Below are 26,965 nucleotides of genomic sequence, written 5' to 3'. Positions count from 1 at the left end.
TATTCAGATAAATAAATGTTTCTTATGACTCCACTGGATGGGAGATGACACAGAAAGCTACTCCTAAATAGAGTAATAACTTTCAACATACAGTGGCTTGCATAAGTATGGTGGAAACCCAACAGTGGTCATCATTCTGAGAACACCATCCTCACTGTGAAACATGGTGCTGGTAGCATTGTTTTGAGTAACTGATGATAACTGTTTGCACTAAAAATAATTTAGGGGTTTCACAGCAATGAGGTGATTACTGACACAATTGCAACTTTTACTTTTTTATAGTTCTGCAATCTATATTGACCCCCCTCCCCCAACTCACTGTTATGGATTGTGTTTATTCATGACTTTAAATCCCAATTAAGACCATTACAGCTCCATGTTGTGACGCAAAAAGGTAAAGGAGATACAGTACTGTGCAAAAGTCTTAGGCACATGTAAAGAAATGCTGTAGAGCAAAGATGCCTTCAAAAAAATGAAATTAAATGTTTCTACATTTTAAGAAACTATAAAGATACTATAAAGAGCAGTAAACAGTAATAAATGAAACAAAGTCAATATTTGGTGTGACAACCATTTGCTTAAAAAAAGAGAGTATTCTCAGGTGCAGTGTGTGCAGTTTTATAAGGAAATGAGCTGGAAGTGTTACTGAGCATCTTGCAGAAGCAGCCACAGTTCTTCTGGAGACTTTGACTGTCGACTCGCTTCTTATTTCTGCAGCGAAACCCAGCAGCCTTCATTATGTTTTTATCTGAAAAGTGTCTCTTACGTAATCTGCTGCTTTCTTTACTGACATACAAACATTTCTCTGTAACGTTTCATTTTGTGCTGGAAAACTAATGTTTGCAATCTAAAATGTTTTTTTACTGACTCGATAATGTAGAATTCATAAAATAAAAATCTTTAAAAAGTCTGTACTAAGACATTTGCACAGTACTGTAAATACTTCTGCAAGTCACTGTGTCAAATGAGTTGAATAAATTCATTAATTTGATTTTTCTTCTTGCCCTTTTATCCCTGTCCATTAACAATTGTCCAAATCATATAGTGGAACACTGCATCAGTGTGTGGGTAGAGAAGAGGGCAAAAGGTGGACACTGGTACTGTGGTAAGATCGTCTCAGCTACTTTTGAAAACGCTTAGCTTTGAGAGCTGCAAGTTCCACAGAAAATTCAAACAAGACCATAATGATCCTAATGCAACTATAAAACACTTCTTAAGTACATCAAAGTTCTTTTTAATGCCTCACAATTAAAGGCAGACTTTTAATTAAAGGTGAGGAATAATAGGTCTTTTGAAGATAATGCTCAATGTAGGATTTCAGCATGTGCCATAAATATCTGCTGCTTTTCAGAGTTCTTTGCTTTTATTTTGGGGTTTACAGTATTTTATGATTGCTTAAGTAAGGAATAAAACACCCTGTTGAAGTTATAGGAAAATATTCAATGACAAATTTGATTATTTTCTTATAACAGGAACAGTATGAAGATCCTGAAGTGTTTTTAATCCCCTTATACCGCAGCAATTTGCAAATGATTACAATTTTTTTTTATTTATGAAGGAATAACACATCATACATTTTATCCATTTATAGTTTATCTAATATTGTGGAATGTCCATGAAACAAGTTACTGTCATCACTTACATTATAGCAGCTACTCATTCTCACCAGCTTCTCTTTTTTCTCTTTCTTGAAGTGTAAACTTCTCTGTCCTGAAGATGTCAGAAAACTTAAAGTTCTAAAGTTTTACCTTTGACTGTTACAAAGTGCCAACACTGGAGACTCCTTCCATGAACATTAAATAAACATCTCCTTCTCATACTTCACAATTTATCTGTTTGTATCTGTTTTTATCTATTTTTTATCTGTTTATGTGCAGCATCCACCATACAAGTAAATTTATAAGTTGGTACTATAAGAACAGTTAGAAAATAATGAATTTAAGGTTTTTTTTCTTTGATCATTTTTCAATCACAAGCAGTTTGCTGTTTGGAGCTTATTTTTACATTCAGGATAAAGTATTCCTATTTGGATTCCTCACTACCAGGTAGCATATTTATTTCACTGAAAAAAATTAAACCTTGGATCAAAGAAAATTGCATCGACCTTTTTGCAGAGAATTCTTTTTAGTTTTTCTCATAAAAAAGGTACAGCATAAACCAAATCTGTTGGAAAAAAAAAAACCCTAAATGCAATTACCTGAAACTAGTTGACTTTGATCCAAGGTTCATTTTTTCAGTGTTCTAATCAATGATTATTAGCATCCATGATGCCTGATGGTCTGCTTTGCCTCTCACCGCTCTGAGGGCACAAAGATAGGATAGAAATAATTTCAAGAATTTATGTGGAAGTCTTACAGGGAGGTATCGACTTTGAGCGGCTGTCATAATGGCAAAGAGAGAACCGAATAACATCCTTATGCAGTCCACTAAATAAAATACAGAGTTTTATTAAAATACAGAGTTTTATTTAGTGGACTACAATGATGACATAATCACTTTCACATCTCAGTGTCCTGTGAGGTTACAGTAAAGCGTACACAATACAACAACGTTGCGGATTGGATTGCTGACCCTGGTTCTCATTCATTAGGGTTCATTATTCAGTTCAGGATATTTTATTACTGAGACATAATCAGGCTGTGTGACTTCCTGACCTGAGTGTTTATATCCTGATAATACTGGATAGATTGTGTTGATTCATTTACCATGAGAATCTGCAGGATTATGAACTAGTGCCTCCTGCGTTAAAGAGTTATTCAGAGCAGAATCAGTTTAGGGTAAAGTCACACTAAGCTAGGGTCTGTGATCCTTTCTTTTTTTGTCTTAACTTCAAGAACGAAAAAAAGAGGCTGGTGAGGGAACGTCTGTTTATAGCTGCTATAACGTAAGCGAGAACAGGAACTAGCTTGTTTCACGGAAGTCCCACAACATTAACAATAAGTATAAATGGATAAACATTATGACATATCATTCTTTAATAAATAAAAACAAATACGTAATGTAGTATAAGAAGAATAAAACACTTAGGGATGTGCTGTTATGGGTAAACAGTCAACAGCGGAGTGGTGTGATGACGTTACTGTTACCAGACAAAAGTTGATTATTTTCCTATAACAGCATGTCCTCGAGCGTTTTATTCCTCTTATATCACCACAATTTGCCAACGATTGTAATATTTTATTTATTAGAATGATATTTTGTACATTTTATCCATGTGAGTTACCTCTGTCCTGAAGTGGCAGGAAACTTAAAGTTACAGCTTTACCTCTGACACTGGAGACTCCTTCCATAAGTATTACACAAACACATTTTTCCTTTATCATATCAATATGCACTGTTACTGTATTACTATAAACCTGTGATTTGCAGCTGCACTACTGCCGGAGCTGCTGTTAGGGAAAATGAATCACCACCTTCTGACCAATCACAATCCAGAATTCAGCAGCGCTGTGATATACATTTGGTAGTTGCCGTTATTGTGAGTAAAATAAAGAGGTTGGAAGCATCAAACTGCACCTGTCTGTGTTGGCACTGTTGGCGTGTGTGTGTGTGTGAGTGTGTGTGTGTGTGTGTGTGTGTGTGCCACGGAGGAGGTCGGGCAGAAAGCTTGTATCATGAACTCGGGTATTCCCTTTCTGATCCTTTGTGAGATTGTTATTATTATTTTTTTCCCCTGAGCTGAGGCTGTTTATAATGTCAGCGCCGCCGCTGGGAATTGCGCGTGAACTTCGGTTAAAAGCGCGTCGGCTCGACCCCCCTCGCGCGCACTCTGCGTCTCCATGACCCGGCAGCACGCGCGCTTCCGCTGCTGCGCGTCCGTCGTTGCGAATCGCGCACACGTCGAGTCTCAGCTCGGGAGTCCCCGTCGCTGTCGTCGTCGCCGCCGTCGTCGTCGCCGCAGGGGGCAGACGCTCGAGCGAATCGGCGCGCGCCTATTTATATTCCGGTGCCGTCCGGTCCGGCATGGGAGCAGCAGCCCGTCCTTAACGGAGGCGGAGATCGGACCAGTCTCTCGCGTGCACAGAAAGACAAATTAATAACAATAACAACAATAACCGTCCGCGTTTCTAACCAACTTCATTTTCGCATCACTTCTCTCTCTCTCTCTCTCTCTCTCTCGTGCTCTTGTGATTGTTCGCGCGATGGCAGGAGCGGCAGCGCGTGCTTTCCTGCTCCTCCTGTGCCTCTCGGTCGGTTCCCGGTGCGGCGCGCTCGCGTTCACCGAGGAGCCCGGGGACAGGGCGCCCAAATCGGACGGATATTGCAGCTGGATCATACGAGCGCACGGCGCGAGGAAGGAGCTTTACACCGAGTTTCGGCTCCGCGTCGAAGGAGAACCGGAGAGCTATCAGCCCGGCAGCACGTACAGAGGTACCGTCACCATAAAGCTCCCCAATCTGTTCCCCAGTGCACATCTCTAAAGATGCAGCAAAAGAAATGCTTAATGCTTGGACTCAGACATGACAAGTGATATAAAGTTATGAATCCTGCAAAGTTGTGATGATTTCAGCATGCAGTTTGCAGGAATGCAGCTGATGCCATGAGAAAGATTTGGGTGATCAAGTCCAGATGAGATTTAAGTGTTGTTAATTACCAGAATTACAGAAGCTTGCTGTACAATATGGACCAAAATGCGTTATTTATGTTGCATACTGGAACATCTGCAATGAAACAGATGCTCGCAGCACATTATAAACACAAAAACCAATGTTGCAATAAAAATGAACAAAAAGCCTATTGTGTAGAGGGTAGCGTTGCCTCCTCACAGCCCCAGGGTCGATCCTGTGTGGATGTTCTGCGCATGTTCTCCCTGTAGTTCTCCTGCATGGGTTTCCTCTGGGTTCTCCTGTTTCCTCCAACCAGGTGGACTGGACATTCTACATGGCTTTCACTCATACAGTGTTTAATCTGTCTGAATCAAACTCTCATCTGTTTTCCTTTTAATGCCAAGAGAGTCCGAGCTAGGCAGTCTCGGTCCGCTTCCAACTAAACTCCAGTGCAATTTAATTATAGTGAGAAAGCGAATCGATCCTGAATCGATCCGCCTGCAACGAGTGAACCGAGCATGCTGTGTGTTTTGGGTTGCGGCCCCCCGTAGGCAACATTTATTTATTTATCATTTATTTTGCTCTTTGGTTCATTTATTTATTTGCAGTGTGAAAATGAACCAAACCTCATAGGTGTGTGTGTGGCGTCCCATTCAGTGTGTATTCCCACTTCACACTCAGTATTCCCGGGATAGTCTCCAGATTCACCACCCCTACAGGATAAAGCGCTTACTGGAGATGAATGATCAGATGCTCACGGCGCTATAAACACTTGATGTTTGTCAGGGATTTATTTGCATGTGTCAGTTTTGTGCAATATTTATCAACTGTCTATGCTGCAGTAAAACTTTATTATGTACCGTATAGCCCCAAATTGTTTATTTACTATTAAATAAACGTGAAGTTACTGTGAACCACAGTCACAAACGCCAATAGGATGCTTGATAAAGAATGAGGAAGACAGATTGTTGTTGCATAAGATTTACAGAACTTTCTTGTCGTGTGCACATGCTTTCCTTGTACAATGAAATTCTTAGGTTCTTTCTGATGCTTCAGTAAAAAAATGAAGGTGAAGTAATAACAAATTCAACAACACCAGTGTTTAAAAATGTACGAGATGTTGTGCAGATTTAGTTAGCAATACGGCAGAAAACTAAGAAAACTATTCAACAAAAATATCAAAAGTGCTTAAAAATCTATGAGGTAAAGGTTATATTTACATGAGATATTGTGCGATGTGAGCAAATCTGTAAATGAAGTATTGATGTGAACTCGGTATGGTCTGGTATGACTTGTAAAGTGCATGCTGCATTTTTATACATAAACATAAATATGTAAATCTGTAAACCTATAACGGGATGTAACTCTGGAGTTCGATTCATGTTACTCTGACTCCGAGTGCCTTTGTGCTACGGGAGCAGCATGCAAATTCAATCTATCACACATCACAGCTCCCAGATCCTTCTGGAATTCTGTGCTAAATAAAATCATGTACTAATTATCATTTCGCCATTATTCTGCTCGTTTTGCCTTTACAGTGACTCTGTACGCCACCAACCCTGCTTACTTCAGAGGCTTCACGCTCATTGCTTTAAAGGAAGGACGGAATGGCGAAAAAGAGGAGGATTACGCCGGGAATTTCCAGGTAGGAGAGTGTTCGGAAAGCCTTGCACAAAAGATTTAAACTGCAATATGGATAGTTCCAAAACTTGGCTCTGTGTTTATCCAAACGGCATGTTCAGTTTTCTGCAGAGGACAGAAACTCTTCAATTCGGCAGATGCTTTTATCCAAACATTTTAAACCTAGAACTGGGAAGTTACACGTTACTTAAAAGGAAAATTTCACCCTGAACGTCTTGAATATTAATCTTTATAATTAATATGTGATAATCAGTGGCACCCATTTTATAATGAAACTTTTTAATTGACATGTTGGCCTATTTTCACTTTGGCTCAAGGTTTCCTACATTACCCACAATGCTGTTTGACGACCTGCTGGTAGCGGTACTGTGGGATTTAACTCTCTCTTCATCTCAACCTAAAGAGAGCGATGCAGCGGCGCTTTAGTCATTTAGTCTGTTCAGCTCCCTCACCTCCTCATCTGTACACTCTGCTCAAACAGATCAGCTTCCAAAGCTTCAACTTTTGTACTAATATCCCCGTCAACAACATCGCGCTCGTCATCATGTAGATCGCTAACTAGCTAAGCCGAGTCTCTGCATTGTACTGCTGCATTGCATTCTGGGACTTTGAGCCCAGCGTTTGCACCAATGTCTCCACTACATTCACTTTTGATTTCTCATTAATGTGATGTTGAATGTTGCTGGAAAATTGTGAGAAAAGTAGCTCTTGCTCTTTTGTTTTCCACCAAAACCTGATTGTTACACTTTATTCTTACAGGAATAACAAACACACAGCGCTAAACATCAAATTAGCATCAGAATTAGTGTGTTTCAGGGTGCTGTTTTTCTTTAAGGGACCTATAGTGGTTTCTGGCAGTGCTCAGATCTTAAATCGCTTGCACATAAGAGCTTTAACTGCCGAGCCACAACTGCCTCAAACTACTTCACACAGCAGGAGTCAAACCCGAGCCGCCTGGCCGCTGGACCATGTGGGATGCTCAGGTCTCTCTGTGCTGCTGTAGTGAAATGCAATGTGTTTCTTCTGATACTAAAGCACCCGGATTTTCTGCTCTGACGGATCTTAGGTAGAAGGAGCTTCACACTCAGCCACACCTGGCAAATCTCTTACAGCACCACCATCTGCTTTTACTGCCTCGACCGTCTCACTGCATGAGCTCACAGGGAGGAAAAGAGAATAAAAATCTTGTAAACTTACTTATAAACGATAAATCAGGATTCAGAGCTCCTCTCCCATTTCCAGCCTCGTGCAGGGGTCACTGAGGAGGTTTCATATTTTTCACCATGTTCACTAGATTTCTTTTTGTTTATGAGCCACTAGAGGATCTGTTTTACAGAGGGATGGACACTGAAACTGGTGTTGTGTATTTCTGCCATCCTGTCAAAAAGCTTTTTCCTGCCTTTTCTTCCTCGACCCATCTGTGGACATCTTTCATCCTCTCCTTCAATATCTTGATGGCATTGTGCAGCATGATTGGTTTTCACGGGCAGATAAAGTGGGCTTTGAAGGGCGGAAGTTCAAAATAAGGGCCTGGCTCTCACCTCACACCAGCTGCACTGGTGAAAGAGGGAAAGGAAATGGTTTGGTTTGTGAAGCTAAGACATGTAGAGAATTAGCCAATGATGACATGTTTCAGAAAAAGAAAAGCATTATTATGCAATCTAACTCATAGATAAATCAGTGGTATAACAGATACATAATTGACTACTGGTGGATGCTTTTGAAAAAGTCATCTGTCAAGAAAAATCTGGCAAACTCCGAGGTATGAACTACATGCAGTCCATTTTATTAATCTAAGTAGAGCATCCAGAATTACTTAAGCATGTGCGTAACCCCCCTCTGAATACGAGGAACTTTCCCCATGTAAAGTTTGAACTTATGCTGGAGCATAGATCGTATACCTGTCATGTTAGCTATTAGTTAAATAGCTACTACAGGAGAGGCAATATTAGATAGTCAGCTGCCTGGCACTAGCTAGTTTAGCCTAGTTATTCAGCAACAGTGTGACATTAATTAGCTGGACTGTTTTGCCAATGCTACATTCAACCAAGTGACACACCTGTGGCACTTTTAAAAGTAATAAAAGCAATAATAAGCTTTTTTCTCCCCAAGAATCCCCAAGTCTTGTGTTCAAGGATTAAGTCAGGAACACTTAAAATTAAGTGTAAATTAATCAGACCTCTTCTACAGATGCTGTTGTATAACTAAGTGAAAATCTCAGCAGTGCTGTTTCAACTGTAATTACTCTGGATCCCTACAGAAGGACCCTGAGGAAAAGGAAAGGTCATGCGTCATGGGGATCCAGCTTCTTTTCTTTTCTTCTCTTTCCTCCATCTCTGTCCTCATACAGTTTTTCCAGCACTCTTTTTCTTCCCCTGTTTTTTTTTTTTTTTTTACCTGTGTGTGGCTTGTGATTATGAGCATGAGAGCTGAGATGCTGACTTATGAAGTTTTAATGCCCTCCTTAAAAAAAAAAAAAAAAAGCCTCTCACCCATTGGCACAGCGTTGTGGATTTAAGGAAGAAAGGTCAGAGCTGTTTAACACTGGGTTTGCTTCAGTTCCAACTTCATTTAAACATTTCAAGCTGCTGTTTTTCAGTGTTTAAATCAGAGGATCAGAGATATACTTCGAAAAAGATTAGAAAACAATGCTTAAATATACTTTCATTCTCAGACAACACCACCAGCTTGCCACATCCTCAGTTACGTCCTTCAGTTTGGACGGAAGATCAACCCATGTTGAGATGAAGACATCACAAATGTCGTCCATTAAAATAAGCATTTTTAATGCAAATTTAATACATTTATTTTTTGTATATTTTTTGCAGTTAAATACTGAGTGACGAGGTGGTGTGATGATGGTGTGATGAGTTACTGTTACAGCACTGAAGCTGATTATTTTCCTGTCACAGCACATCCTGAAGTGTTTTATTCCTCTTATACCACAGCAATTCATCTGTTTATAGTTATATTTAATATCAATGAAACAAGTTCTTACTTACATTATAGAAGCTATAAACAGACGTTCCCTCACCAGTCTGTTTTTATTCTCTCTTGACATTACTAAGACAAAAAAAAAACAAAATGAGAAAAAAAAGAGCATCTCCTAAGCTTAGCGTTTCTAAATTTAATTTGTGTACAATTGTGTACAAGTGTGTTGCTTGTTGCTCTACACATGTACATGGCAAATGAGTCTTTGACACTCGCTGGTGTGAGCCTTAATTTAAGTTTCATTTTATTGTAGAAATCCTCATGCTTGAGTTGAGAAAGGTTTGCTACAGCTGGAACTCCAGCTTGTGTCCTTTGTTTTAAAAAGCCAGTAGTTTCTAGCAACTCGCCTGTGATATTAACAAGCAAGTTATTATTTTATTTTAAAGTGACGTGTGCAGTTACGTTCTTTGTGTTCGACTCAGTGCTTTGCTTTTGAATTGGTGATGTATTGTTGTGCCACCTGGACCAATGGGCTCGCCCTCATTCAGCTAGCCAAACACTGTGGGTCAAAGGTCAGCCTGACACTCTTCACAGCTGGACCTTTTACTGCATTCTCACAAGGTGTCATAGTGATGAACACATGCACAAACACACACACAAACACACACACACACACACACACACACACACAAAACCTTCAAAACACAGTCGATTTTATTTAATTAAGTTTCATTACGGCTCCGATGTGATGGTTTGGTGCTTTCTTAAAAGAAAACAGGAAATCTTTATGTCTATATCGACTTCATGCCTTATAATGAATTCAAATCGATTGCTTCAAGACACTGTTATCTCTCCTTAATGAGTTCCTCATCTAATATGTGTTACAACACAGTGATGTTGAATTCTGGATTCTGGGTGCAGCTGCAAATCACAGGTTGATATTAATGCACTCCTTCTAATACGTTGCTGTTTCTATAGTAACAGCTCATTCACGGACTTGTACGAAAATGTGTGTAATCATTGATGTTGTGACATTTTTTCTTAGGATGTGTTTATTTAACATGTATGGAAGGAGTCTCCAGTGTCAGTGCTTAGTAACAGTCAGAGGTAAAGCTGTAACTTTAGGTTTTCAGACATCTTCAGGACAGAGGAGTTTACGCTTTTGCAGTTTCTCTGTAACATGACAAGCTGCATTTTTTTTGTCTTATTAACTTCAAGAGAAAGAAAAAAGAGAGGCTGGTGAGATGTTATGATGTAAGTGCAAACACATCATTAAATGTTACCATAAATGGATACACAAATCAAATAGAAATTTGGCATATTGCTGGCAAATTGCTGTGGTATAAGAGCAGTAAAACACTTCAGGATGTGCTGTTATTGGAAAATAAATAACATTGTGGTACTACCAGGAGCTTCATCTTCATAACACCACCCAATCATTAACAGCATGACACCTTACTTAATTTATTACTGCCAAAAACTCATAATAATAATAATAATAATAATAATAATAATAATAATAATAATAAAAAGTTTGAGTGTATGATTATAAGGAGTAATAGTAATCAGAATCATTTTATTTGCCATATAGAGTACATTTACATGTATTAGGAGTTTTTCTTGGTGTTTGGTCGCTACACGATACATTCAACACACACACATCTCAGACAACACAACACAATTTCCATCCTCATATACAAATATTGTACATTGAATATTGAATCCGAACTGGATTGCTATTGACAAAAAAATACACAAAAAGACAGACACAGTACGAAACACCGAAACGCCGCGGCTGCCATCATGAACGCCCGCCAGCTATTGTCCTGGTATAAATTATAAAATATAAATGTGATTATACTCATAAAATTTAATCGAAAACACATCTACGTAAATCTGACATTTATTGTGGAACTAACTATATGTGGCTACGTTAGATTAATTCATTGTTGAACAAACTTAAAAAAACATTAGAAGAAGCTTAAATGGCAGTATTTAATCTGTGCAGAAGTATTTATGTATTTATCCATGAAATACTGAGAAATGTAAGCCTATTTATTCGTGTGTTTATTCTTGTGCATCTGTTCTATAGGTCATTGATGAAGAGGACACACAGTTTATGACTAATTGCCCCCCTGCTGTGACCGAGAGCACCCCTCGAAGGAGAACCAAAATACAAGTGTTTTGGACAGCGCCCCCGTCAGGCAGTGGCTGCATACTGCTCAAGTAAGTGACGGATTTCGTCATTTTATAACAGTACAGTTGAGTTCATTTGTATGTCTATTTTTACAATAGATAATGTCACGAAGCAGCTTTACTGAAATCTGGATGTAGATTTCGATCCCTAGTGAACAGTCCAGAGGTGTTAGTGGTGAGGAAAAACTCCCTGAGAGAACATGAGTTTAAAACATTGACTCAAAATGAAACCCGTCCTCTTCTGGGTGACCCCGGCGTATAGTGCGATTATAAATCAGTTACAGGTGTAACCGTGTACAGTAAACTGTACAGTACTGAGTGTACGTATTTACAGGTTGTTCAGTATGAGCAGATTGTGAATAAGAGCCCTGGGGTGAGCTCAGGACCGTCTTTATGATTACAGCAGCAGCTCTTAAGCAGACTTGAATCGATTGCGATCAGATTAGTTTGGTGTTGCAGCAATGTGCACGCTACACAATCGTTCGCAGACGATACACACACAGTACACGACCTTTCACCTGGTGGGATCCCTGCTGAAGTGCGCCTCATCCCCAAATCCCATTTTCTCACAAAAGTAAACACAAGAGCCATCATGTGACTTTGTGACTGTTTTATACAAAAACGAGAGAACAGAGAAATGCAAGAAACGTGAAGGAAATATTTCACTAGTTTTATACTTTGCACTGATAGGAATCATGTTGTGTTTGTTTTTATTCTCACTGCTCCTAATGACCATTTGAGTATGACATACCAAATACTTTCTTATACAAGCAATAGGACTGTGATTCCATATTTCCCTCGCAATCCCACACAAACAGATGGATGATAAACCGGATTCAGGGATCTGCTGCACATGACAGCAGATGAATTTGATTTCCTCATGGCCAAATTGTGTAGTGTGCACTAGGCTTTAGGTAAACAGCTTATTTGCTTATTATTTGCTTTAGTTGAGGAAAACAGTACAGAAATATTACTCAGACAGGACAGTTTTAGTCAATGAAAAACCTTTTTTAGTCAGAACTAATAAAAATAAAATAAAAATAGGTTTAGAAAATAAAGGCATAATATTTTGAGAATAACGAAAAGAAAAAAGTCATAACAATCTGACAAAGTAATAAAGTAGGAATATTATAAACAGTTGCCCTAAAAAGGACATTGTATAATTTACATTTCCAGCGATTTTTTGAAAGATTTCAACTGTTTAATGTTTAATTAATGGAAAATGCTGCATGCTAGTTCTTGCTAGCTAGTAGTGATGTTTGTAGTAGCTTGCACCACCTCAGCTTCGGGATTGTAGCAGTACCTCTGCATCATCCAACCACCCTGTTGTGTTTTATGCCATGTGATTAGAACCCACTGTGTGATGCACGTTGCTGTTTGTGCTTTGGTACAGACATGTATCCGTGTTTGATGAGCGGTAAAGCTGGACCTTCACGAGACAGCGTGGCTCTGATAAACAGACGAGGCAGACAGAGGGAGAGATAGATTTGATATGTGTTGCATGACATTGTGAAATGACGAGAGCACGGTGTGAGCCTGTCACTCGAGGCCAGCGAGACACGCTGCTGTTAAAGGCATCTACGTCTCATATTAATGTACATTATTATGTGACTGTCACAGTGACTGATGAGCTTCCTTTCTACACCGAGGCTCCAACTGTTCTCACTCGGTTTCTTTGCACAACAAGGAGAGAATGATACTGGGGTCTGTGATAGAGTGATCGATACACGGTGAGACTGACAGCAGGGGCAAATCTTTGTAAGATATTATAAAGAAAACAGTAATGCCGAGGTATAATGTAGTACTCTGCACAATGCTAAGAGGTTGACTCATGCTTTAGTTTTCTCCTGTTTGGATCATTATAATGCATTGTTCACGGGCTTACCTAAAAAAATAGAAAATCACAGATGTACAGCATGCAGCTGAATAACAGATGTTGAACAGCTGAACCCTGTTCACTACAGAATATATTTTAAACTTATTTTACTTGTTTTTAAATCTATAAATGAATTCATACCTTCTTATATGTCAGGCTGTCGAAATGAATCTGCACCAAACTGATGTCTAAGATCATCAAATACAGGATTACTTTCACACGTAAAGATGATGTGAGGCTGCTTTTACTGTTTACGCTCCCAAACTGAGGAAATCCCTCTTAAGTATAAAAAAATAAATAAATATTAAAAAAAAAACAGCTTAAAACATTTACTTTAGTCACTGAGTCACTGAGTTTGCATTTGTTATTTATTTTTTTATCATTTAATTTGAATTATACAGGACCTACAGTATATACAAATTATATATGTACTTATTTATTTAAGTATTTATTATTTTATTTATTATTTGACAAGAGAATATTTGTAAAATTTTTATTATGATTATGTTTTATTAATAACTGCATATATTATTTATATATTCTATTTTGTCCACAGTTTTTTCTTTGCAACTTTATATATATAATTTTTTTTTTTTTTTAATGAATTTTAATTCCAGCTCCAAGCTCCAGCTTAAGCAAGGTCATTAATTCTGATCTGCTCTTCTGTGTGCTTATATTACATTCTACCTCACGTCTAATGGCTTTGGACAAAATCACCAGCTGATTAAATAAATCGAAACACACTTATACTTCGGCCTGAACATTTGTTGGAATACTAGGAGATGTTCCAGGTGAATAAAGAGAGGAGGACAGGATGTGTAGCAGAGTTAATTGTTCTGCAAGGAGCTTGCTGTCATTCTGAGGTAAACACTTGTAAGGTTGAAGTTTGCTGGCTAAAGTGACAGGTGCATCTGTAAAACCTCTGGGTAAATTTCAGCACTGACGTTGACACACACACACACACACACACACACACACTCAGTAATGAGGTTTTGGGTTGCTTGTTGTGTTCAGAGAATCTCTAGTACCTGTTAGAATATTTACAGATTTTCAAACATAAAGAAATCTTTATATCTTTGGAAATTGATATAACTATATTGTGTTGTTTTTTTTCATCAACTTGGAATCGATTAGTGTTAAAAGATGAAAATGCAACTGCTGCTGTTGATTAATTAATTTCATGTGTGCGTCCCTCTGTGCGTCGTCCAGTGTTCCTGGGATCCTTTGACACGGATATAGCGCTTACTGAATGTATATTATTAAGTAGATTCTCCACAGGACTTCTGTTTTCTTTCTGTTGCTTGGTGCAAAACCAAAAAAAGATGGATGTGTCATCCACCAGACTATGATTTTCTGGCTAGCAATGTTGGCACCTCAATTTCTCACTGAACGAAGAAATGACTGTGATGCTATATCAGATGAATTCAAGATAGTACAGGATATCATCCCAGTGGTCTAGCATTTAGTTCTGCCCAGATCTTTCCAGGTTTGTCTCCTGACTTCCTGAGCTGCTGCATGCGACTCACTGCGTACAATCTGGAGATGAATTCACTCATGTCCAGCAGGAAGGGCTTCAAGTATCTGGTGGATTGCAAAGGTGATGGTCCTGAAAAAATGGACCACAGGACCTGAAATTGACCTTAGTGTGTGTACGTGTGTGTGTCTGTGTGTGTGTGTGTGTGTGTGTGTGTGTGTGTTGGGGGTACTCTTATTCCCCCTGGCTTGCTGAAAGATGCCCTAAGGACCAAAACAGGTATGAGTGATGTGAAGAAGGCCCTGAGGGTGACATAAACCCCAGCGAACAGTGAATTACTGCCATCCTGGAAATAACAAACTGAATCCTTAGACTTGTGTATCAGCTAAGAATAGAATGAGAACGTATTTCTTGACTTGTCTTTCTTTGGAATGTTTCTTCTCCCCGGTGCTGCATTTGTCATTGCTGTGCCTCACTGGCTGACCTTATTTTCTTCACTTGTAGCATACTTTGGTTTCTAAGAAATTCAATCTTTAACTTTTATCCGCTTAGTTTGTCTCATTTCTGGTTTTGTGCTTTGTTCACTTTATCAATTATTGTCAATGGCAATTATCAATTATTGTCATTCTGGCTAAACTGTTAGATAGTACATAGTACATAGAAACATATTCTCCAGGATATGGATAGATTGGTTATAAATTTGTGGTATGTAAACTAGGGCTAGGTGATATGATGATATAATATCAGTATCATGATAAATTAGGCCAGAGCTCAGATATTGCAGGTTAATTTCAAACATAAAAAAATACCTTTAAATACTAAATAGTATTATTTTATAGAAGGTAAAATCTTTCCAGAAGAAAAAGAATTACTGAGATGACGGATTCAGACGAGAATAAAATCGCAGTTATAATTACTCCAGTAATAATTAAATTACTCCACCTCTGCATGGAAAACTATTCCAAGCTGAACAGCGCTTAAGAATGAAACGTCAAAGTCATATTAAATTACAGTATTTAGCCTGCTCATAGTAATTAATTTGGTTCTAATTTTAAACATCCCCCATTCCTGCCATCATATGCTTTTTATTTTAAGTTGTGAGGCCTATTTTCAATAAGCATGTCTGCATTTATTTATATCCAGCATCTCTTCTATTACAGAGAGCTTTCAGACTGTGTGGTCATACTGCTCAGTGTTAGCTGCAATTTGTTTCAGTCATGGGCAGCTATAATTGTGGAGGAATGGCAGAGCGTAAAGGTTTTGAAGCCTGGAGAGAGTGAGTCTCAGTAAGTAGTACTTCTCATATAAACAGGGACTCCACTAAGGACAGATTTGGACATTGGGTTACACATACACATCATTAAAGTTTCCTGGGATGTACTGAAATAGGTGAACACTGGAGACAGTGTTGCATGACAAATTGTGAAGAATGTTAAGTTTAGGACAGGAAATGAGTTCTCACTTTGATTATCAGGTTCATTCACATCAGTCTCTGTCTCATCACCCGAGGTAAAAGTCACCTGCGGCGTTTAAACACGAGCCTCATCGTCGTCTCTTCGCTCCACTGATCTCTGTTCACGCTAACATCAGTGGAGAAATAATCACTGAGTCACTCACTCACTTCTGTTAACAACGTTTTTTTTTTTATTTTAATGTCTTTTCATTCGGTCATTTAGCCATTTGTCACAGTGGAGAGATTTTGTCAACCGATATCTGATTACAAACTGATGTGATACTGTTTTTCTACCACGTGTAACTCTCTGATAAACCGGCAGACAGAATGTTTTTATCTTCATCTTTGCAGGAAGATGCCAAGGCTAGCTTAAGAAGTAGAGGAAATAAAAATGTTTCTATCAATTTTGGAAACAATTTTTCTTCATTATTTTTGGCTGTATTTTTCAGCAGAAGCAGCACAGTGAAGTCTGAAGCCTTTTCTCAGATTTACGCAGTTACAGTGTATTATGATTTCATTATTAGTAGTTGTCATTCTCTTGTTTTTATAATTCTAAAATTGGACCCTAGTGTAAAAATCTGGTTGCACTGCATCCAAATGTGCAGCACTTTCACTAATACTACTTTTATAGCCTCATATGTTCTCAAATTTACTCTCAAATTTGTACTTTAAGGCCATGAGCACTGGCCTGAAAAGAATTCTCTCTCCTTCAGACCCACACACACACACACACACACACACACACAAATGCGATTAGCATCAGCCGTGTACATGCAGGAAAGTGAATCTGGCCTTAATAACGTCTCATTGATAGAATTTAAATTGGATGTTAAATAACCATTACTGCTTCTGATTGCCTGGTGGGTCGTAGAAATGGAGGGAGCTCTTTTCTGGTGCCGCTTTCTCCTAGATGTATGAAATTGGGGTGAGATTGAATTAAAGCATGGACAATTACGGGCGTTCAGGAAAGGAAGATGGTTCGTTAGTGCGGTATGTGCGTAGGAGAAAGTCAAGACACTATGGAGACATTTCATCTGTCTTATGTTCAGCCTCTTACTGTGGTGTAATATTGTATCCAGTGATGGCTAGTGGTGATATTAGATGGAGACTAAAATCTAATATCTGTCAATAACTCGACATTTGAATCAAAGTGTTTCAAGTCTGTAATCTGTTCCTGGTTTCATGCTGTTTGCCCTCTGAATACCAAACACAATAAACAGAAAAGTTGTAACCCATTAGCCAAAAAAACACTAAACTTACACTTCTGTCCTCTCTTCTTTTGAAATGTGTGTTTAGTATATCCACTTTTAGGTTCTCATCTTTTCCAGTGACATTTTAAGGGGGAGAAGGACTATAAAGTAATTTATCCATCTCATTCATGTTCATTACGACCAGGACTGTGTTTCATGTGCACCTTCTCAATCAGGGCTGATGGAAAGATGTGTTACAGATGTGTGTGAAAAATTTCAGCCTGAATGGAGATCAAATCTATAGGGAGTGTATCATTCTACAAATATACAGTCTGGGCTCAAAAGAAATCAGCCCCAGCCTCGCTTTTTGCATCTCCATAATATTGTGTGAGTTATTTCTGAACATTGGTGGAGCTTGTTTCCATGAAAGTACAGAATGATTCACTTTACAAGATTAAAAATGAGTAATGTGATTGCATAGCTGGTGCCCAAAATGAAATCTTACATGTGATGTGTTGTATTTGGAAGATAGGAGGGGCTTAGCCCTGCTAGCACATTCATATCAGCCATCAGCTTTGCTTCTTAAGGCCTCCCCTGTTTATTTTTTCTCCATCCATTTATTCAGCTATGGAGGAAATGAGGGATTTATTGCTGCATTATGGCCATTTAAAGGTCAGACCATAAAACAAAGGATGTGGATGAAACTGTACGGCTGCCACCCATCTGAAAAGAAATGAACTCCTGTGAGACATAAAGGATGAAAAATCAACAAATAAAAAGAATAAATGAAAGAGCCATTGCTTTACTCAGACTTCATATCACGAAACATAATGTGGCTTAGAGCATGGACACAACAGTACGGTCTGTCTCTACACCTTCCAAAAACTATTTAACAGAAATGCGGATGTTTGAATCCATACTTGCAAATAAGATCAGTTTTAAGCAGTTGCTATTGGGGATGGGAATGTGGGCGTGTCTTTGACTCCATATATGGAAATCTATGTGCAGGAAGAAGGAAATCATTGGCGATTTTTTTTTAGCCAATTCAAATGGGCCTAATCATCACTGCTTCTCTTAGAGAAGAAAAGAACATAACCTGGGATCATTTCTGAGTAGTTTTTAAAGCTACATTTTCTTATAATCTAAAATATGGGCTATCTGGATGAGTTGCTTAGAAAATTCACACAAAGACACGCTCATACATGTTTCATTTAAATTTTAAGAAACTGGACTGTATTTTAAGAAGATATTAGGTATAGAATAAAACACTCTGTGTCATGCTGTTATAAGACAATAATCGATGGCAGGGTGGTGTGATGAAGTGCAGTTACTGTTCCCACCCTGAAGTTGATTATTTTCCTGTATCCGTAGATCCTCGAGTGTTTTATTCCTCTTACACTGCAGCAATTTGTCAGTGATTACAAACTTTAATTTATTAAAGAATGACATCATACTATTATCTGATTATAATTATATTTAATGTTATGAAACATCTACAAGTTAGTTCCTGTTTTCACTCACATTAAAGCAGCTGTAAGCACTCGTTCCCTCACCTTTCTTGAAATTAATAAGATTTAAAAAAAAAAAACACTTTGTCTTGTTGCTGCACAACTGCAAATGTAAACTCTTCATATTAACTGTTACAAAGCACTGACACTGGAGACTCCTTCCATAAATGTTAAATTAATGTATCCTTACAGAAAACTTCACTGTATGAACAATTGCATGCATTATATTTAATCAGTTTATTTGGAGCGAAGTCCTTGTGAATGAGCTGTTACTATAGAAACGATAACATATTAAAACGAGAGCATTGATATAAACCTGTGATTTGCAGCTGCGCTACTCTCAGAGCTGCTGTTATAGAAAATTAATCAACACCTTCTGACCAATCACAGTCCAGAATTGAACAGCATTATGGTTTACAGTATGTATATAAATGACAGGATTTTCAATGTTCTTCACAAACTGGCTTCTCAGATGATCTTTACTATTAAAACCAAAGCAGTGTTGGAGAGTTGGTGCTCTGAAAGTCCTCTGGACCTGTTATATTCCACTTCCTTTTCTTTCTTTTTCTCTTTTCTGAGGAGATGCGTGAAATGGAGAGAGCTTTGTAAGATCTGATTTTAGTGAGCTGAAAGGGAGATGAGATACAAAGTGGAGGATGCATCTCTCTAAGAGAACCTGAAGTGTTTTCATGGAAGAAGTCATATAATAAAAATCATCATGTTGCAATCCATTTTGTAATTTTAGTGCTATGATATGAAGTAGGCAGCATCTCTTTGTTCTGCGTTCTAAACTGGAACTTATTTTCTGTCTATCCCAGGGTGATGGGGTTCGGTCTCAGAGATTCAGGCCTCTTCACCGATATTTTATTCAGTTATTGCGTTGGCGGTATCCCCTGGATAAATACACATTGGCAGATGTTCTAGCTGATCGTGCAGAGCTAGCTGTTGGGAACTGTGTATTGTGAAATATCCACAGAGCTAAACAGAAACATTTCAAACAGATTTGAAGCCCTAGGTGACTCCTGTATAAAACTTTATGCTGCTTATGAAATGTGGGTTTAGCTGTGTATCCACTGGTGATGCAGCTGATTCGTATGAAGTCTTTTATTTACCTTTTTTTTTTTTTTTTAACAATACGAACTAACTTAAAAGCTGGTGTGTTTTTAAAATGTTTGCTGGGTATCATGGGCGGCTTCACGTAGACTTCATTAACATTGTTTCTGGTTACTGCAGATAGATGTCCAGGTATTTTTAGTCATATTAGCACTTTTATCATGTTCTAGTAATCATTTTAAAAGATGATTAAGGGTAAAAAAAATGAGGTAAGAATGGTAAGAAAATAATAAGAAACTATAAAAGCTGTTCCTCTATATGAACACCTACTGAAAATGACGATAGCAAATAAAATACCTGCCCTTCAGTTGTACAAATTTGCAACTGCTGTTTCTGGCCACAAGTGCAAAATTAATCCATTGCACAGACACCATCCTGTATTTTATTCTTCGAGTCATATTTGTTACAGCAAATGTGTAAAACAGATGTGTTATATGGAGTAAGTGAAAGATACAGTCCTCTATAGCTCGATAAATAGATCCAAACAAATGTATTCACAAATCGTTAACAGGAGCATTTACACAAGACATATGGTATGCATTAAAATCCAGTTATATTTATTTATTCATATAAAGAGACACAAATATATGACCGATTGGCTTTAAATCATATGATTGTCAATGAGGTACTGCGATTTCATAGACGCATTACGCTGTCAAGTATAAATCATTTATTTATTTCAATTACGCAACAATTAAGAAAACATTTTTTGAAACTCAGTCACTTCATATTACTGACTTGAAAAATAAAATCTATAACATAAGACTAGAACAAAATTAGGACAAAACTAATTGCACTCTATAAAAGGAGGAGGAGTTAGTGTGTGTCTATGGTAGCCGATGAGCTGCAGTGGCTGAGCTGCGTTACTGGAATATTTGGCGCACACCGCTCTTAGGAGGTGCTCTTCATTGTTTCATTGCCATTTTGTTGTTTTCAGTTCTCTGTGCTTGCTTTGCATTTTATGGATTTTTGGGGCATGGCTAAATGCCTTGGTAATCTATGGCTGATTGGCATTTATTAACAAACACACGAGTATGAAGAAATTCAGCGAAACATTTGTTTGCAAAAACATGGCAGGAATTTTTAGTTTGGTTTGGCCAAAAACATTTACACACAACTTGCCTAAAATGATAAATGACGCTCAGTGTTATTTATTTATTTATTTTTTTACATGTGCAATCCTTCAGTAAGTCAAGGTGTATTTACATATTTGTGATTTTGCTCCACAGACTTGAACATTTGGTTGAAGCTTAGAGCTGACAGCTTGGATTAGATGCTTGTGTTTGCTAGATTGTGATTGTGGGGAGAGTTTGGGTGTGGTGACGAGCAACACGGTGTAACCAAATGAGGTTAATAAAAAGGAAGTTCAAGTGCAGATGAAAATCCAGCTCTTAGTTCAAATTGCAGCTTGTTTGGCTAGATGATGAAATGTGTTTCGAGGCTGATGAAACTGTGTTCAAGACTTCAGAGGAAAACAGGAAACAAAAGTAAAAAAAAAAAGGATGAAAGAAGTGAAAAATGTAACCTGCATGGTGAAAGGTGATTGACGCAGGGGTGGACTCAGAGCTCAGCGCTGTTGACTCAGCACGGGAAATTCAACAAATTTGAAAATGAGAAAAATTTAGTACAGATAAAAAAAATATATATTTCCAAGATCTAGATCTACTTATTGAATCCATACAATATGTTATGTAATAAAATGTATTATAATCCAGGCCCTGAATGGATTTTGGCTTGATATGTTGATTGTATTTTATGTTATGTTATTTTATTTTCTCATAAATTCTCATGTATGTTTCTGTTTTAATTCCTGAAGGAGACATTTTAAGCATACCAAACGTGCACAACGTATGTACATTAAATCTTTGGGAAAACTGCTGCAAAAGTAAAATAGGAAAATGGAGGAATGAAGGGCACTGCATGCAGGCGGTGTGGTTTGAGGTGGAAAACAGGTGGAATGAATCATTTATGGATATAAATAGGTCTGAAGACTTTAAAAAAAAAGATGATTGGTAAGTGCATGGACTTCGTCTCTCTCCTTCAGTCCTTTACTGATTTTTTTCCTTACTTTTTTCATAATCATAGATAAAGATCTAAATAAATAAAATATTAAATATTACATACAATATCTTCTGCTGTTTTTAATACAATAAATGACCTATTCATATCATAAAATATCTCACGGGAAAAAAAATCCTACACCGAGGTATAATATTGATTAAACGTTCACCACGTGTGTAAAAACAGTGTTTAATGTGATATGAGGTGTAAGAAGTCAGTCAGATAGACACACTCTTAATTATCCTGCACTACATGTCTGAGAGGCTGCTGGTGGAATGTGTTTAGAGTGAATGTAAATACACGGCTCTCACCTGCTGCTAGTGAAATGGAGCAGTGCTGCTGGACTGATGCTGTGATTCTGTGGAGCTTTTCATTCTGACACGTGCCACTGTTTCAGCCACTACAATCAGTCTGTAGGGGGTCCTGATTGCACCATTGTTCACCATGCAGCTAGCTTCCATCTTCCTCTTCTCCTCTCTTCTCTTCTCTTCTCTTCTCTTCTCTTCTCTTCTCTTCTTGTTTCTTCTCTTCTCTTCTCTTCTGTCCTTGTGTCTTCTCTTCTCTTCTCTTCTGTCCTTGTTTCTTCTCTTCTCTTCTCTTCTCTTCTCTTCTGTCCTTGTGTCTTCTCTTCTCTTCTCTTCTCTTCTCTTCTCTTCTCTTCTCTTCTCTTCTCTTCTGTCCTTGTTTCTTCTCTTCTCTTCTCTTCTCTTCTCTTCTCTTCTGTCCTTGTTTCTTCTCTTCTCTTCTCTTCTCTTCTCTTCTCTTCTGTCCTTGTGTCTTCTCTTCTCTTCTCTTCTCTTCTCTTCTCTTCTGTCCTTGTTTCTTCTCTTCTCTTCTCTTCTCTTCTCTCAGATAATCTCTTCTCTTCTCTTCTGTCCTTGTTTCTTCTCTTCTCTTCTCTTCTCTTCTGTCCTTGTTTCTTCTCTTCTCTTCTCTTCTCTTCTCTTCTCTCAGATAATCTCTTCTCTTCTCTTCTGTCCTTGTTTCTTCTCTTCTCTTCTCTTCTCTTCTCTTCTCTTCTCTTCTCTTCTCTTCTCTTTGTTCTTATCTTATTGTTCCTTCTCTCTTCTCTTCTATTCCCTCCTTCTTGTCTTCTCTCTGTCTACTTCTCTTCTCTTCTCATCCTCTCATCTAAGATTATTTGTCCTTGTCTCTTCTCTTCTTTTCACATCTCTTTTCTTTTATTCTCTTTTTATCTCTACTGTTCTCATCTCATCTCATCGTGTCTCTCCTCGTCTTTTTTGTAGGGCGAGCATCATTCAGAGGAAGATTATCTCTTTCCAGGATGAAGGCTCTCTCACAAAGCGACTGTGTGAGAAAGGTGAGGCTTTGATTCTCTACATGGAGATGCTCTTTTCTTTTGTACTTTATATTCCATCTGGGGGTCTTGGCCCTGATTGGGTTAAGTCATGCACCGTTCTCCTCTTATTCTTGTCTTTCATCTCATTGCTCTTAAAGTGCATGTTGATGTTGTTCAGTGAGTGCAGACCCCCCTGCTGTGCAGGACGGTGGGCTGCCAAGAGACGTGTGTGTGTGCTTTTTTGTGTAAATAAGCTGGGTGTTTCTTAATTTTCTCCTCTCCAGAGCCATTATACGGCGAGGTCACTGAAAAACCTCTGCTGGATTGCTGTGCCTGTGGAACGGCCAAGTACAGAGTCACCTTCTACGGGAACTGGTCCGAAAAGCTGCACCCCAAAGACTACCCCAGTGAGTTATAAATATAGCACATACACGCTGAATGAAAGCAGTGTGTACAGAATTGTATTAATCGAACATGGGGATGCTGTATAGTGTGTACTTTACAAACCACTGGTTTCAAACCACTGGTTTCATAACTATCAGCATATACAGTAATATAGTGATAGTAATAGTGATAGTACAGTAATACCTATATAGTGGATAACAGCAGCGAGCCTCTTTCTGTAATGTCTAACAGGGTTTTGAGACACTTTTCGAAGGATCTTGGAGCCTTCTCTTTCTCCTTGCATTGCATTTCAATCTTCTTTATATTCTCAGTTTTGCATACTTGGGCATGGGTTTTTCATAGCCATTGCAAAATAACAGTATGTTCCAAAATAGTAGTATGTATTTTTGAGTTATTCTTTTGTTAATGGATCCATCCATGGCCAAATCATAACCTCTAGACAGGGGAAAAAACTGATATTGGGCTTAGCGTTTAGTAATTAGAAGAATTCTGCATCAGTCATCCACCACCATGTTTTACAGCAGATTTGGAGGCTTTTCTTTGTCCTTGCAGTCCCATTTTTTGTAATGTTCATGGTCAAAAAGTTTGATTTTGGTCTCCTCTGAATGCAACACATGGTTCCAGTTGTATCTCCATCTGGTCTGGGAAAGATCAGGAGCTCCATTTTCCTGGTATGTCTAAGAAACTGCTTCTTTTTTTCAATTTTTTGAGCGAGCCATGGTGTTCATACAGCTGCTTAAAAACCACCAGTCTTGATTTATCTAACTTATTTATCCCATTAATGGATTTAGCCTCAGACCTACCCAACACTCCACTAAACTCTACTCTGTTAAATGGTTTTAAACCTCTACCTTTAGAGTCAATATCCCCAATCTTGTTCTCTGGGGGCTTTTCGACCTTCAGAGACTGCCTTCTTGGGAGTAAATTAAGACAAGGGATTACTGACACACTCATTTCGAGCTCGAGCTCTAGCAACTCGGATCGATATGCTGATTAAAACAGAGTCTGAAAACAAGATAAAGCCAGTAGTGAAATTTATGAGCTTAAGAAACTGAAAATGTCTGTGTGTGTGTGTGTGTGTGTGTGTGTGTAGGCTTTGGCAGGTGGAAAAGGTAATTGATTTTACTTGCGTGCATATACACCCAGGTTAAGAAAAAGTTGCTATGGGGAACAGGTGTGAAGGAATTGTTAGAAGCAGCACAAGGGAGGAGGTGCAGCATGAAGCCACCTGTCGTCTGGCTAATTTTACTCCTCTATATCATACATCCTTCAGTCACAAAGCAAATAAATATGAGCATCACCATACTTTCAGAACATGAAGGTTATTCTCTGGCATGTTTTATGCTTCAGATTTATTTTCATGACATTTCAGCTCTGTTCTTCCTGGAATGCTCTGCTAGATGGGAAGAGGTCGAGACAAAAAAGAAAGGGTCAGAGAATTAAAATCTGAACGAGATTTGGGAGAAAAAAGCTCCTTAATGAGACGAAAACTTCTGCAATTGAGAAGAAGCTCTTTGCAATTCTGAAGTGACTTATCTGTTCTTCACAGGTATTATCGGATGAAATGAAAGGGCTGCGTTGTTTGACAGGAAATATGAAAATCAGGGTTTGGACATCAGATCTGATCGCTGAGAGATTTATGGACTGATGAATTGGGTTGAGGGATTAAGTGTACACAGAGTGTGAGAAGATTATTCTGTCCAGGATGTTTGTACGCACTCTGTCATTCCTGAGAAATAATTTATACTGCAGAATGAAATTACATCAGAGGCTTTAAAATCCCACCGCAGTCTGGACAGTCCTTACTAGATCTGATCAAGAGCTATTTTTTTTGTGATTTCACTGGCAGGATCTTATAAAAATATTTTATCCTTTCTAATGTTTGTCCAAGTTAGTTTCTCTTTGCAAGACTATTTTTGGTGCGCTTATTTTTAATACTTTATTCAGCTCAATGTTCAACTGGCATCCTTGATTTAGTTCATTTTACTACATTTTACATTTTATTATTATTATTATTATTATTATTATTATTATTATTATTATTATTATTTAGTAATAGTAAAAGGAAGTAGTAGTAATAATAGTAATAGTAACACTGGTAGTATTAGTAGCTGTAGTAGTGGTTACAGCAATAGTAACAGCAATAGTAGGGGTAGTAATAGTAACACTGTTAGCAGTAGTAGTAGTAGTAGTTGTAGTAGTAGTAATAATAGTAACAATATTTGAAGTAATAGTAGTAGTAATATTGGTAGTAGTAGTAATAGTAATAGTAACACTGGTGGTAGTAGTAGTAGGAATAGTAGTAGTAACAGTAACAGTAGTAATAGTAGTAATAGTAACAGTAGTAGCAATAGTAACACTGGTGGTAGAATTAGTAGTAATAGTAGTAATAGTAACACTGGTGGTAGTAGTAGTAATAGTAGTAGTAAAAGTAACAGTAATAGTAGTAATAGTAACACTGGTGGTAGTAGTAATAGTAGTAATAGTAACACTGTTGGTAGTAGTAATAGTAGTAATAGTAACACTGGTGGTAGTAGTAGTAGTAGTAGTAATAGTAGTAGTAGTAACAGTAACATTAGTAATAGTAGTAATAGTAACACTGTTGGTAGTAGTAATAGTAGTAATAGTAACACTGGTGGTAGTAGTAATAGTAGTAATAGTGACACTGGTAGTAGTAGTAATAGTAGTAATAGTAACACTGGTGGTAGTAGTAATAGTAGTAATAGTAACACTGTTGGTAGTAGTAATAGTAGTAATAGTAACACTGGTGGTAGTAGTAGTAGTAGTAGTAATAGTAGTAGTAGTAACAGTAACATTAGTAATAGTAGTAATAGTAACACTGTTGGTAGTAGTAATAGTAGTAATAGTAACACTGGTGGTAGTAGTAATAGTAGTAATAGTGACACTGGTAGTAGTAGTAATAGTAGTAATAGTAACACTGGTGGTAGTAGTAATAGTAGTAATAGTAACACTGGTGGTAGTAGTAATAGTAGTAATAGCAACACTGGTGGTAGTAGTAATAGTAGTAACACTGGTAGTAGTAGTAATAGTAGTAATAGTAACACTGGTGGTAGTAGTAATAGTAGTAATAGTAACACTGGTGGTAGTAGTAATAGTAGTAATAGTAACACTGGTAGTAGTAGTAATAGTAGTAATAGTAACACTGGTGGTAGTAGTAATAGTAGTAATAGTAACACTGGTAGTAGTAGTAATAGTAACACTGGTAGTAGTAGTAATAGTAGTAATAGTAACCGTAATAATAGCAGTAGT

General features: G+C 37.9%; 1 protein-coding gene across 1 annotated transcript in view; it reads left to right on the top strand.

Moving 5' to 3' along the window:
• The first annotated feature begins 3,610 nt into the window (after positions 1-3,610).
• spon1a (spondin 1a) overlaps positions 3,611-26,965 on the top strand; it is an 81,310-nt gene continuing 57,955 nt past the window's right edge. The window contains exons 1-5 of the mRNA XM_026914401.3: positions 3,611-4,371; positions 6,086-6,192; positions 11,212-11,345; positions 23,238-23,311; positions 23,575-23,697. Coding sequence (XP_026770202.2) covers positions 4,143-4,371; positions 6,086-6,192; positions 11,212-11,345; positions 23,238-23,311; positions 23,575-23,697 — 667 coding nt within the window. The 5' untranslated portion in view covers positions 3,611-4,142. The remainder of the gene's footprint in view (positions 4,372-6,085; positions 6,193-11,211; positions 11,346-23,237; positions 23,312-23,574; positions 23,698-26,965) is intronic.

The sequence above is a fragment of the Pangasianodon hypophthalmus genome, chromosome 6 (genome assembly GCF_027358585.1).
Source record: "Pangasianodon hypophthalmus isolate fPanHyp1 chromosome 6, fPanHyp1.pri, whole genome shotgun sequence".
Classification (NCBI taxonomy): domain Eukaryota; kingdom Metazoa; phylum Chordata; class Actinopteri; order Siluriformes; family Pangasiidae; genus Pangasianodon; species Pangasianodon hypophthalmus.
Note: the sequence above shows the minus strand (reverse complement) of the source record. Positions and strands in the feature narration are given on the sequence as shown.